At 40.1% G+C, this 12,991-nt stretch overlaps 1 protein-coding gene across 3 annotated transcripts in view; it reads right to left on the reverse strand.

Annotated features, from left to right (window-relative positions):
- Positions 1–12,991, reverse strand: part of VWA3B (von Willebrand factor A domain containing 3B) — a 93,179-nt gene that overhangs the window by 63,256 nt on the left and 16,932 nt on the right. For all 3 annotated transcript variants that reach the window (XM_042460731.1, XM_042460730.1, XM_042460732.1), the window contains exons 4-8: positions 12,492–12,586; positions 10,998–11,248; positions 5,816–5,975; positions 4,080–4,249; positions 2,385–2,506 (exon numbers count right to left, since the gene is read on the reverse strand). In XM_042460731.1, the coding sequence (XP_042316665.1) occupies positions 2,385–2,506; positions 4,080–4,249; positions 5,816–5,975; positions 10,998–11,248; positions 12,492–12,586 (798 nt within the window). The remainder of the gene's footprint in view (positions 1–2,384; positions 2,507–4,079; positions 4,250–5,815; positions 5,976–10,997; positions 11,249–12,491; positions 12,587–12,991) is intronic.

The raw sequence follows: 12,991 nt of genomic DNA on the forward strand, positions 1-12,991 counted from the left end.
GTGTCCCTTATAAAAAATGGAAAATCAAGGTTTGATATTTGAAATTTATACTTTTCTGGAACATTTTCAAACAATGTATGCTTGAATCCGTGTATAAAAAATCCGTGTATAAGAAGGACCAACTGTATTCAGTCACAGATTTACAGAATTGGAAGGGGCCCTAAGGACATTATTCCAATCCCCTGCCAGTGCAGGAATCCACTGTTAAACTACCCTTGAGTAGTGGCCATCTAACTTCTCCTACAACTCCCCAATGACAGTCAACCAAATGTCAGAGGCTATGCATTCCACTGTCAAACATTTCTTAGTGCCAGAAGGTTTTTTTCCCTTGCAATATTTACTGGGAATCTCCTTTCTTATAATTTGGATCGAAAACAAACTTGGACCAGAACAAGTTTGCTCTAAGTTTGGTATATCAACTCTTCAGAGATCCAAAGGTAACTATTGCCTCACTTCACAGGGCTTCTCTACGTGAGTAAAATACTTCTCATTCAAATTGAACTGACTGTGATCCAACCACATGCAATTTGGAGGAATTCAGACTGTGGTGGTGGTGGGGGGAGCCAAGATGGAAGCCAAGATTACCAAACTGAGGCTGCTGTACTTCAGGTACAACATGAGAAGGAAGGACTCACTGGAAAAGACAATAATGCTGGGAAAGGTGGAGGGAAGTAGGAAGAGAGGAAGGCCACATGCTAGATGGATGGACTCTATTAAGGGGGTCATGGATGTGGGGTTGCAGGATTTAAGCAAAGCAGAGGAGGACAGAGAGTCTTGGAGATGTCTCATCTGTAGGGTCGCCATGAGCCGAGATGGACTTGAGGGCAGTTAACAAAACAAACAAAAATGGAATCAACCCTTTTGTCTGTACTACTCCTATGTTATCAGAATTTGCAAATTACTTGTACAGCAAATTGTTGTGAAGGCAAGAGTAAGATTAAGTTTCCTTTTCTGTAGTCTCAACAATTCGTTTTCTTCCATTAACACACATACAGTAAATAACTCACAAGATTCTTTGGGGATTTGTGCATATTCAAAACAGACCTGCCAGAATATAGAAAATTAACACTGTTTCAGAACAGATTCCACCGCCTCTTCACTTTCTCTAAAACTCAAATGCAGCAAAATGCAGAAATAAAATAGAAAACCATTGTTTCACTCTTGTCTAAAATACAGGAAATGGGAGTGGGAGTGTCCAGCTGAATTAACTGAAAATGTAACTGCTAAAATAACACAAAACATTTTCCTCAAACACAGCACAGCATTGTTTTCAGTGCAATGTATGGTTGTACAACTGTCCTGTATTAAGTCACTGTTCCATATACTGGCTCTACACTGTATAGTTTAAATTAGAACATGTCTAAAAATTAATTTCAGAATTGGTCGCATACACAGTATTGCCATAGTTTTTACCATATTGATCATCATGGGTCTTCTATAGCCAGCAAGGGTAGGAGGACTTCACCCCCCCCCCCTTCAAGACTGGGGTGGTGGTTCTGAATTTCCCTCACAATGATCCAACAAAATTGGACCACCAAGACCCTGTGTAGTTGAGGTGTCCTCAGGAATTATCAATCATTACCATCCTAAATGAACAGATTGAGCACTAAGAATATTAAGACGTCTGTTGTAGTTGACCTCTCCAAAGAATAATTAAGGCTGCATGCAGTCCATCATGTGCACACTTATTATTTTAACATTGTTTTCTTGGTAGTCAGATTGCTAACTTCAATTGATTGACTGTTCTTGTAATACAAAGTGTCCTGTATCTTTCACTGTTTTGTAAAAAGAAACCGTTAGATAAAATCCATAATGACCTTCCCACCATCTTGGGCCTCTCCCACTCCTTGAAACCAGTTTCAGGGTCCCTGTCAATATCACTGAGAATGGAGTAAAGTTAAAGAAGCTTCTGCCAGTGGCCAGGAGGAGGAAGACATTTTAGGCTACCTCTCTTCTCAGCAAATGTGCTGAGAAAGAAAACAAAAAAAGGACCACTTTGTTCTTGTGCCCTTTTTTCCATGCAAAATTGGGTTTCCACCAGCCTCATCAAACAGCTTTCTGGGGGAGTGGACAGGAACCAAGTTCTGCTAAGAAAAGGAGAATATGAGATTGATCGTCTTCACATACCTTGACAGCAGGAGGTGGAAGAGTATTTGGGGGAGTTGCAATTTCACAGTACCCAATATGCACCCTCAAGAGGCTGCAGAAAAATCTGGGCATTGCATGTAGCCTACATACACAAGCTGTGGATGACTGAATCCGTGGATGCAGAATCTATGGATGGAGAGGGCCGACTGAACATGATAGTTCAATTTCTCACATTTTTTTAAAAAAAATGAAATCTTGAAGGGCAACAACCAGAAATAGCATTCTTTTTGATTTACCTAGAGGCAGACTCCCTTTGAGCTTTCTTGAATTCTGGACAGATACACATTTTTCATCTTCATCAGTCACTGAAGTTTCCATCACAACCATGTAGTCCGTTCTTTCTGCAAATGCATGGAACCTTAAGAATAAGACATTTTGGAATGCAAGTTAAGGTGACGAATATGTTCCCAGAGTGGTGTAGTGGTTACAGTAACAAACTAGAGCCAAGAAGACAAAAGTTCACAATCCCCATTGAGCACTGGAGTCATTCACCCTCTCTAATCTATCCTTTGTCATAAGAAAAGGGGGATATTGTTGAATAGATAAAGGGGGAATAGAGCCTTATATGCCACCTTGAGCTCCTTGGAATTATTATTTTTATTTAATTAATTCTATTATTTTAACCCACCATTAGGCACAAACACTATCATGTCTATTTGCATATAAAGACACTATGTTGTGGAATATCCTTAAAATAAGGATGCCAAAATAATATTTAGAAAGTCATCTGAGCAGGCATCTTTACATTTTCTCATGATTATGTCTGCTAAATGGACCACAAGGTATACCATCTTAGCAACACAGAACCTCAGTCTCAATCACAACTGACCCTTTTACCTTACTAACACACCTAATTTGAAACACTTGAACAGCCATATTTGGTGAGGGGCTGAGAATTGTTCTTCAGACATTCCTGCAGCATGTTCTCCTCCCCACCTACCCATTTCTTGAACTAGAGTTCTCAGATGCATTCTAGATGGGTTAAAACTACAATGCCCAGCACAACCTGGCTAGGGATGGTGGGAGTCGGAGAGCATGCCACAGGAGACAGTCGTTTTAATGGTTCATTGGAAAAGAAGGTATAACAGCTTTAATTCTGTAGTGTGGGCATCCTCTTATATCACTAGTGATTCCAATCATTCACTCATTGGTGTTCATGTGGCATAATTATCATTCTCTGATTATTGTTTTGACTGCAAATGAAAAAAAAGCTTGTGGTCCTTCCATTTTAACCACCACTACCACACACACACATACACAGAGAGAGAGAGAGAGAGAGAGAGAAAACTACCAAGTAGAACGTAGGAAAGTTTCTTATTTAGACTATGGAGCTTATCCCATTAACAAACAAGCTGGCTTACCTCTTCCATCTTGAATTCAAGTCCCCGGATGTTATCATACCTAAATCGCCACCTATCTAGCTGGGATGCCGCCTCCTGGATGCATCCCAGGTCAAAGCCTAACTCAGCTGGCCAGTTTTTGAGGTCAGAAGCTCCCCCACTTTGAAAAAGTGTTGGCTGAGCAAGGCTTCAACCCAGGATATATCTGGACGGTGGCATCCCAGCTAGATAGGTGGCAATTTAGGTATGATAACATCCGGGAGCATTCCAGATCTTAAATTCAAGACGAAAGAAGTAATCCGGCTTATTTGTTAATGGGATAAACTCCTACAAATGTCAGAATCCCCCAGCCAATATAGTCAGGGGATTCTGACAGCTCTCTTTCAAAGAAGAAAAGAAAAGAAAAGAACTATCCCATGCTCTGCTATGAAGCCATTCTTTGACATAAACAGTTAGTAATGTATATGAGCATAATAATAATAATAATAATAATAATAATAATAATAATAAAAAACAGTGCCACTGCAAGGATTCCTGAACCAATTCTCCAAAAAGATTTGTAGTACTGAAATTATTACATTTACCTCCTACCTGCCAGTGGTCAGTTGGCTCAGCTCCTTTAAGAAAGTGATTGTTTCTTCCTCTCTAGCATTGAAAGATACAGTATGGACTGGGCATGGGCTCCGTGATATCTTCTGCATAAGCAAATGCTTCATGCACTCCGGCATATCACCCACAACAAAATAGTATATAGCTTCTGTCTGTGAAAGAGAATCAGCAAAAATCTTAACAGGCCTTCAGTCCAAATGGCCTTCAGTCCAAATGTAGTGCCACGTGAATAGCCAGGCTTCCAATATCTCCCCTATCCCTCTAGATGTTTTAGATTACAGCTTCCACAATGCCTGAATATTGGCTAGACTTTTTCTGGTAGTGAAAGTTCAAAACAACTGGGGAGGGGTACAAACGTTTTACAGGCCTTGGAAGCTCTACATCTTTGCAACAGAGGCTTGATTCTAATCTGGGATTTGATAGGCTAGGCCAGGTTCACTCCATATTTTCCCCATGACATTTTCTTTACCAAAGCTGACAATGGCAAGAGATTCCAGGGCTAGAACTGTGGGCCTTCAGCTCTTTACATACATTGTCCATATAATGAACATCCTTCAGATGGCATTCTTGAATGCTCATGAGTTCTGGACTGGCCTTGTTAAATGGACACAAGCACTGGGCCCTTCTGGGCAAGAAGAACATAAAGACCTTCTTGTCTGGGCTATAATGTTGCCTGAACAATAAGATCATCACAGAGACATTGTCACTATGTACAGCCTTCATCTCAAACTCAACTGGTTCATATGTGCCTTCTGGTTTATCCTTGATAATCCCAAAAGGTAATACTGAAGTTATACCGACCATAATTAGGTTTTCTTTGCTATGTCCAAATGGTAACTTTCTTGAAATATACCAAGAATGTGACAGCTATACTTGAAAAAGACAACAAAGAAAATGGTGATGTTTACCTCAGTTTACTAAGATAAGATATGCACAAGTCATTTGCCCATGCACATAGTTGCTCTGCACCTCATTTGACAGAGGTGGGGAGACACAGGCCCTGGGGCCTAATCCAGCCTTCTGGAGTTCCCCAGAAAGATATTGCCACTTCCCCATCATTGGTGGTTTCCCAGTTTACAGAAACTGTAAGTAAGAACTTTCAGTTATAATATGCTGATATTTTTGGTTCCACTTTTTTGGTCCTGCCAACTACTAAAATGCTGAGAACCTCTTTAGAACTGAATTTGACCCTTGGGCTGAAAGATGTTTCTTAACCTTGGTGTATATACCAACCAAATCAGGAAAATTGTAATAAACCATAGTTTTTGAACCCAAAATAGTAAACCAGATATAATATCCTGTGTGGACCCCCCCCCCAAAGCAGATAGTCATAGTTTCTTGATCTTGCTGGACAAAAACAATAGTTAAGTACAGACTCCTTGGTTTAACTGTGATTTGCAAAAAGCCAATGCCTGGATACGGAAGAGGTTCATGCATAGTTCCATTTGTGAAGATAGAATATTATCATTTCAACCAAGCACCTTGGGAAGGTTGAAACAAACTTTCTGATTTGGGAATGCAATACTATCGTGCACATATGATATTGGTAAGCATCATCATGCAGACTGACTTGAAAGAAATTCCTTCTAAAGAATGCCCACATTCTTTTAATAGCATTTAGCACATACATAATTCATCCCTGTAACATTTGCACACCCGTTCCCAGTGGGATATCCTTAATAATAACTGAAGATTTCTGAAAATGTCCGTGAGATTACCATTTCATCAAACAATGCCTCCAAGAGAGCTTCTGTGGGGCCAGTGTGGCAAACAGCTGGCACATGCTCCATCATCCAGAGCCATTCAATGGCAGCTTCTATGGTCTCCTCTGTCACAGGAATCACTCTCTCCTGCCACTTCACAGGATCCTGAGCTCCTCTGAAAAAGAGAGGAGCGAAAATACTCAGAGGAAATACTATACTGTCTTGTAATGGAACACTTATGAATTAAGAGGAAGCGGTTTACATCCCTCCTCCTGTCAACAATCCAAGTAACAACCTGAGAATTCTTGGGATCAGAGAGGAGAGGGGACTTATCCAGTGTCTAGACAGACATACGATCTGGATGCCAAATGTCCAGAAAATGTCAGCAGACTTTCTCAGACAAAATCACTTGGATACACATTAAATGACAATGTTCTGCTCATTCTCCCATTCTGGCGGCTGACTATGAGAAAGGAAGGGGACTTTAGAACTCATATCCCGTAGATCAAAGAACTTTGTTCTGAAGAGTTTATTCTCAGATAGCTGTCACAAACTGTAACAGTGGCAGTGCACACACACCAGATTTCCTAGAGACCCATTCTGAGAATAGTCAGCATGGACTGGCTAGGCCCATTCCCTCAGTGGGGACCCCAGTGCCATACCCCCAGCATTCCTCATTGGCCTTTAGAACCTTTGGCATGTGAAGCCTCCAGTTCTTTCACATGACATCACATAAAAGGCTTATTCTCTTGAGACAGGGAGTATTTTCCTACCCTGCTGAGAATTCTAATATTGTTCCATTTTGGAATTTAGAACCTTTGGGGACTTCATGGCTAAAACACCAAATTTTGGGGCTTCCATATCTATACCACCTCTACTTTTCTCATATTTTTTAAACCACCTTACCTGATGAAGAGTTGTGGGGGGAAACCTAAATGTTAGTACACTATTGTGGAGCTGTAGATAATCCTAATCACCCATTTCTGGATTTTGTACAGAGAGAGAACCTTCTCAGTGTCTGCTTCTAGATTATGGAGTGTCCGTTCCAGGAAAATTAGGTTACCACCACCCCACCAGCAGTTGTCTTTCCACCAGCAGACAAGTACCTTTCTGTTTGTGAAACTCTTTAATAACTAATGGATTCTTGTTGGAAAAATTTATGTATTGCATTCTCCTTTCCCTCCTTAGATAGACAGTGACTTCCTTCTATCCTTCTCATTCTATCTGTCATGTGACTCCTGTCACTCTTGAGGGCAGTTTAACAGCTCTTTCCCAAGATTCTAAACTGCTTCAAGCAGTCAGTTACTGTCTCTTCCTGCTATATATACAGTTGCCCGTTTTCATGGACTTCAGATCTGCAATCCTTGCTTACTCACGAGGAACAAACGGAGGGGGTTAAAGTGGGGGACGTGCCTATGGGGTTTGAATATCTGCAAGTTTCCATTTTCGCAGGGGGAAGGGGTCTGGAAAAGATCCCCTGGGAAAATGGGGGGCTGACTGTATAGTAAAAGACGGTAAAAGTTTTTCTCTGTACTCAAACCATCACCAATTGGGATAGGATTTAGTTTGTTATGTATTTACTTATTAAAGTCATTATTATTTGTTTTTTAAACCACAAACTGTACGTTTTTTTTTTTTTTTTTTTTTTTTTTTTTTTTTTTTTTTTTTTTTTTTTTTTTTTTTTTTTTTTTTTTTTGGAGTAAGCCTTTATTCTTTAGGAAGACAGATTTAAAGTAATAGTCTGGCCCACACTTTTGCTGTTCTGCTGATGAAAGCTGAACTCTAACAAGTTTAACTTTCATGCTCACATATTTTTGTTTCCCTTTAAAAGGGTTATCACTCTGGGAAACTAAAATTGCACTTCACAGGTCTAAATAGATATGTTAAATGGACTAGGTTTAGGAGAAGGGCGAAAGCAACTGCAGTCTTGGCATGGTTCAGGAGAGATTTATGTTCCCTGCATAGAAGGGGGAGGAAGAAACTGGAACCATGGAATTTGGGTGTGGCTGGAGAGGTGTGCTACAGCTTCAAGAGTCAGAGTAGCTAATGGAAAGTCATCATGTATACAATACAACCAATATGATACTGATTCCCTAGCTTCTGCCATAAAGTTTGGCAACAGTTGCTTGAACCTGGGAATGTAATATGGACTACAGCATCCCAAATCCATACTGGATGAGGGTTCTGGGAACTATAGTCCAAACAAAAGATAATTTTCCAAGCACTGACACACTTACAATCAGCTTCACACTGACTATGAATGGGACAACTTTCAGTGATACTTCTGGAACCACAAGATTTGAAGTCATGTATACAAAGTTAAGACATTGTTTTTAAGCTGTATGTTTAAATACAGGAGGAAAAGCAAGAAATAATGCATGACTAAGAGCATGGAAGAAATCCTCCAACAAAAGAGGGAAATGAACATATTCTGTAACAGAAGCATACAGTGCAATCCTGTGACGAGCTATATCTGGTCATCAGTTCATACTCTGTTTTCAACTGGGCAGAAGACTGCGGGTATAAAGGGCCAATCTATCTATGTTCCGATCAACACTACTACTAGCTTTGTATCAACAGTCTGGGGTGGCAATAGGTTTTAAGCTCAGGTACCAGGTTTCAGGTAGTCTTGCTGTTCATCAAACTGGGGTATAAATTTTGGGAGCTCTCCATGTGTCTTGGGACTGCAACTCCCATCAGTCTTAGCCAGTATAGCCAATGCAGATGGATAGTAGGAGTTACAGTCCAAAAACATCTGAAAGCCACTTTTGTGTCACAGGCCATACAGTTATTGTCCAAACAGCTATGAGCAGTTCCATACCCTCCAACTGTTCTGTTTTGTCAGGGCCATTCCCACTTTTGTTGTCCCACTTTTTCAGCTGCTTTTAAAATGTCCAAGTTTCTCTCGCCTCTTCTCGCCTTCCTCCTATGTCCTCAGCTTTCTTCAGTTACTGCAAGCTGAATTAAAGTGCAAAAGTAATTGCCATTCAATTAACTAAGCAGGGAGGCAGAGGAGAGGAGAGGAGAGATCTTGCATTTTCCTGTAGGCTGATGTAAAATCAAATTGCAGCCTTTCCTGGCTTGTGTTTATTCTTCCTCACTGATAACTTTTGCCATCTTGACCACACTCTGATACTGCCTAGCCACATGTATACTATTCTTTATCTGTGGAATGTTGAAGATAATGCATTCCCCCCAGAATAAACAATCCAATATTGAAACAAATTGTTAGACATCAGAATAGCACAAATTGCATTTTGCTATTGTGCCAGTAGGCCAGTCATCACTGCACACAAGAAACTGAGAACTGGTTGTATTAGAGTGTTGGGGGCAGGGGGGAGAGATCACCTTTGACCTCTGATAGCTGAGCATAACCAGGACATTCACAATGCAGTTTGACACAACTTTAATTGCCATGACTCCATCCTACAGAATCCTGAGATATAGTTTTGTGAGCACTGGCACAGTTTGGCAGAGAAATCTAAAGATCTTGTAAAACTACAAATCCCAGGATTCCCTAGAATTGAGCTATAGCACTTAAAATTAGTGTCAAACTGCATGATTTGTACAGTGTTGATGCACTCCAGGATATCAAGACCAAAATAGGTGGGTCCTTCATCCCCAAGCACTCTTCATATTCCCTCTGCATTTTAGTATTTCAGTAATGGATCTTTTCATCTCACCAATAAATCAAGTTTCTGAAATCATAAGAAGATTTCAGACGGAATGTGCATGCAGCATGTATGCCCTGCTTTATGCATAACTTTCTACAGCCACTCTAACCAGAGTTTCGAATAAAATTCACAGAAATCCTGCCATAAATTCCATAAATTCTCACTCTGCTGCCTGAACCTACTCAACTAAAAGTGGGCAAAGTATGGTCCTAGGGCTACACATGTGCTTACACCCCCAGGTGTTTTTTCAGTCCTTGACCCATCTAGGAAACTTGGATCATCCTTATTCTGGTCCCAAAAAGAGCATGAACTGACATTCCCAAAAAGCTTCCTTCTAAAGCAGTCACAAGGTTCCTCTGTACTATTTAATTATTTTTTTAAATAAAAATTTAAAAACCAATAGTGGACTTCCAGCCATTTCTGGTTGGGAGTTTCTTTGTTAGTTTTTTGGTTTGGTTTTGGTTTTCTGGCAGTACATGTACCTGCAGATGTATCCTGAAGTGGAACATTGACACACACACCCTAAAAAAAAACCATTACAATTGCCCATCCCAGTTATTTGTTGTTGTTGTTGTTGTTGTGTGCCTTCAACTCATTTCTGACTTTTGGGGACCCTAAGTCAAACCTGTGAGGGACAGCATAGTGTACTGGTTTGGGCATCTGACTAGGACACTGGAAGACCAGGGTTCAAATCCTGACTTGGCCATGGAAACCCACTGGGGTGACCTTGGCCAAGTCCCACTCTTTCATCCTCAGAGGATGGCAATGGCAAACCCCCTCTGAACAGATCTTGCCAAGAAAACCATAAGATAAGTTTGGCTTAGTGTCTCCGTAAGTCAGAAACAACCTGAAACCACGCAACAACAACAATAAAGCAAACCTACCATGGGTTGCCAAGATTTGTTCACAGAGGTGTTTTGCCTTTGTCTTTCTCTGAGACTGAAAGTGTGTGGCTTGGCTGAGGTAGTTTTCCACACAAGGATTTGAATCCTGGTCCCCAGAATAAAAGTCCAAAGTTCAAACCACTACACCAGAACCAATCCCCAGTCTACAGAAAGAAAAGGCATCCTATCTTTCTGTTGATTCACACTGAGAAAGATCAAGGAGTGTTTGCTTTTCAGATTGTTCTTCTTTTATGTCAATACTCTGCTCCAGTGCTTCTTGAGCTATTTGATATAGGGAACCAACAAAGTTTTATTTCCCCAATGTGCTAAGAACCAGTGCCATTTTTGTATCTACTGACTATAAATATTCCTTTCTTATCTTGAAACTCTGGAGGGACCAATAGCCAATGGCTCATGGACCACCCTTGTCCAAAGACCCCACCACTTTGAGCAGCACTGCTCTATCTCATACTTATTAAAATACGTTCTTGCCCCAATTGTTCTCATCAGCTAGGACTTGAGTGAGAGAGATTTTTGAACAGATAGCATTTTCCAAACGTTCTGTCTCCACTGTTTGCTTGTTCCCATTGGAATTTCAGGTGTTCCTGCATGTTTCATGAATGAAGTGTAAAAATTTACCGAATGAGGTTAAATTTGGCTATTTGAGCCACCTGCTGTTTGATGACCATCGAAAGTGCTTCTCGACACAGATCAAACTCAGCTTTAGAAGCAACACCAAAATCCAGAACAATGGTAATGCTCTGTTCTTCAATCACCCCAAATATTTGCCGGCTTTCAGTGGTTAACCACTCCATTCTTTGTTTATACAGTTCAATAGCTCCAGTAAGACAATCCACAAAATGAATGAGCAGGTCTTTGTTGGCTGTCAGCTGTAATTAAAAACAATATAAAGATGTAAATCTCAAAATGGTAAGCAATTGGATGGGAAGTGCAGATTTCATACAATCTCTTGATGTTTCAAAAAGCAAGCACTTCTTTGGAACTTGACAAATCTACCTAACAGATCAATAAGAGGGAAGAAACTGTGGCCCTTCAGATGTTGAACTACAACTCCTATCAAGCTGAGCCAGCATGGCCATTTTTAAGGGATGATAGACACTTGTATAGTATTCCAAAAATGTCTGGAGGGCCAGTTTCACAGCCATGAATAAAGGCCCCACCATGTTTCATGTAAATATTGGTGTGACCATTTTGCTGGAATTAGCTAAGTTCTGTTCCTGTTTTCTTAAGCAAAATCCAACATGGGGTGAAACTGAAAACATTATTCTAGAACAAACATCTATTAACAATTTACCAAACAAATATCAAGTTTGTGGTAGACAGGAATATACAACAGCTCTGCAAAATTCTGGAACTAGGATTTCCTGGTTGTTGTTTTGTTCCCATAAGTCATTTCTGACTCATGGAGAACATTAGGTGTACATATCACTGGGTTTTCTGTGGCTGCCCATGACTTGCCCAAGCTCACCTTTAATGGGTTTCCATGGCCAAGTGAGGATTCAAACCCTAGTCTCCAGAGTCATAGTCCAATGCTCAAACCACTATACCATGCTGACTAACTACCACCTAATCAATATTTTGACGTAGACCCCAAATGGCCAGAGTGTTTGTGTTTGTGAAAACCAGCTTTCATTTCGCTCCATCAGTTACTCTAAACTATGGAAGCAAAAGGAACAAATTCTGATTTTGATAAGAATCAGTGTCAGCAGTTTTTTTCTTGAATACTTTAAGTGTCAGACAAAATAAGCTCTGGCATCTGCTATCTTTGCTCACAAAGTCTGCATGAACATAAGGTCTTTATTGTTAATTCCACATCCAGTTTAGACACAGCCCTTTCCAAATCCTGCCCCAAAAGATCAGTCAGATTTCTACATCTAGCAATTTCAAGAACATCAATGGATGGTTGGTTCTGGTTTCTCAACTTATTTTGGCTTAAAGTTGGCCTAAATGGTAAAATTATATTAAAATAGCAAATCACAGACACCTGGGACTTCTAGAGGTGTGGTTCAATTTTGTTGGGGTGGAAAGACTGGAAAAGGTTCTGGCTTTGTAGATTATTATTGTATTTCATGCTATGTTTCAAAAAGACAGCTATAAATGTGTCACACTTACTTTATACAGCTTTCCATCCGGTCCGGTCCTGAATTGGTAATACAGTCCATTTGCATACCGTGAAGCCACAAGTTTCCTCAATATAGATACATAATCTAGAATAGAAAGATGTTTTACATGTGTGACGTTCTGGAACAATAAGGTACGTGAGACAGTACAACCATCTGCCTTATTAAGAATATGTAAATGACCACAGCATTTGTTTATTGACAGCACAAATGATCATAGTTATATATAGTGCCTTGCAGCAATACGGACACACAGTCTTGAATTTTCCACTTTTTGTTGTGTTACAACCTGGAACTGAAATGGATTTAATTGGCATTATTATCATTTGATGTACATAAGATTCTCAACACTTTTTATTGTGGCACAAACATTAAGCAAATAAAATCAAGCTGGCACTTCTTGGTTGCATGTAGTAACAATGCCAGTTTAATGCATTATTCCAGGTTCTGACACAACAAAATGTGGAAAAGTCTGCTCTTGGAAGCTAAGCA

Source organism: Sceloporus undulatus, chromosome 3 (genome assembly GCF_019175285.1).
Source record: "Sceloporus undulatus isolate JIND9_A2432 ecotype Alabama chromosome 3, SceUnd_v1.1, whole genome shotgun sequence".
Classification (NCBI taxonomy): Eukaryota; Metazoa; Chordata; class Lepidosauria; order Squamata; family Phrynosomatidae; genus Sceloporus; species Sceloporus undulatus.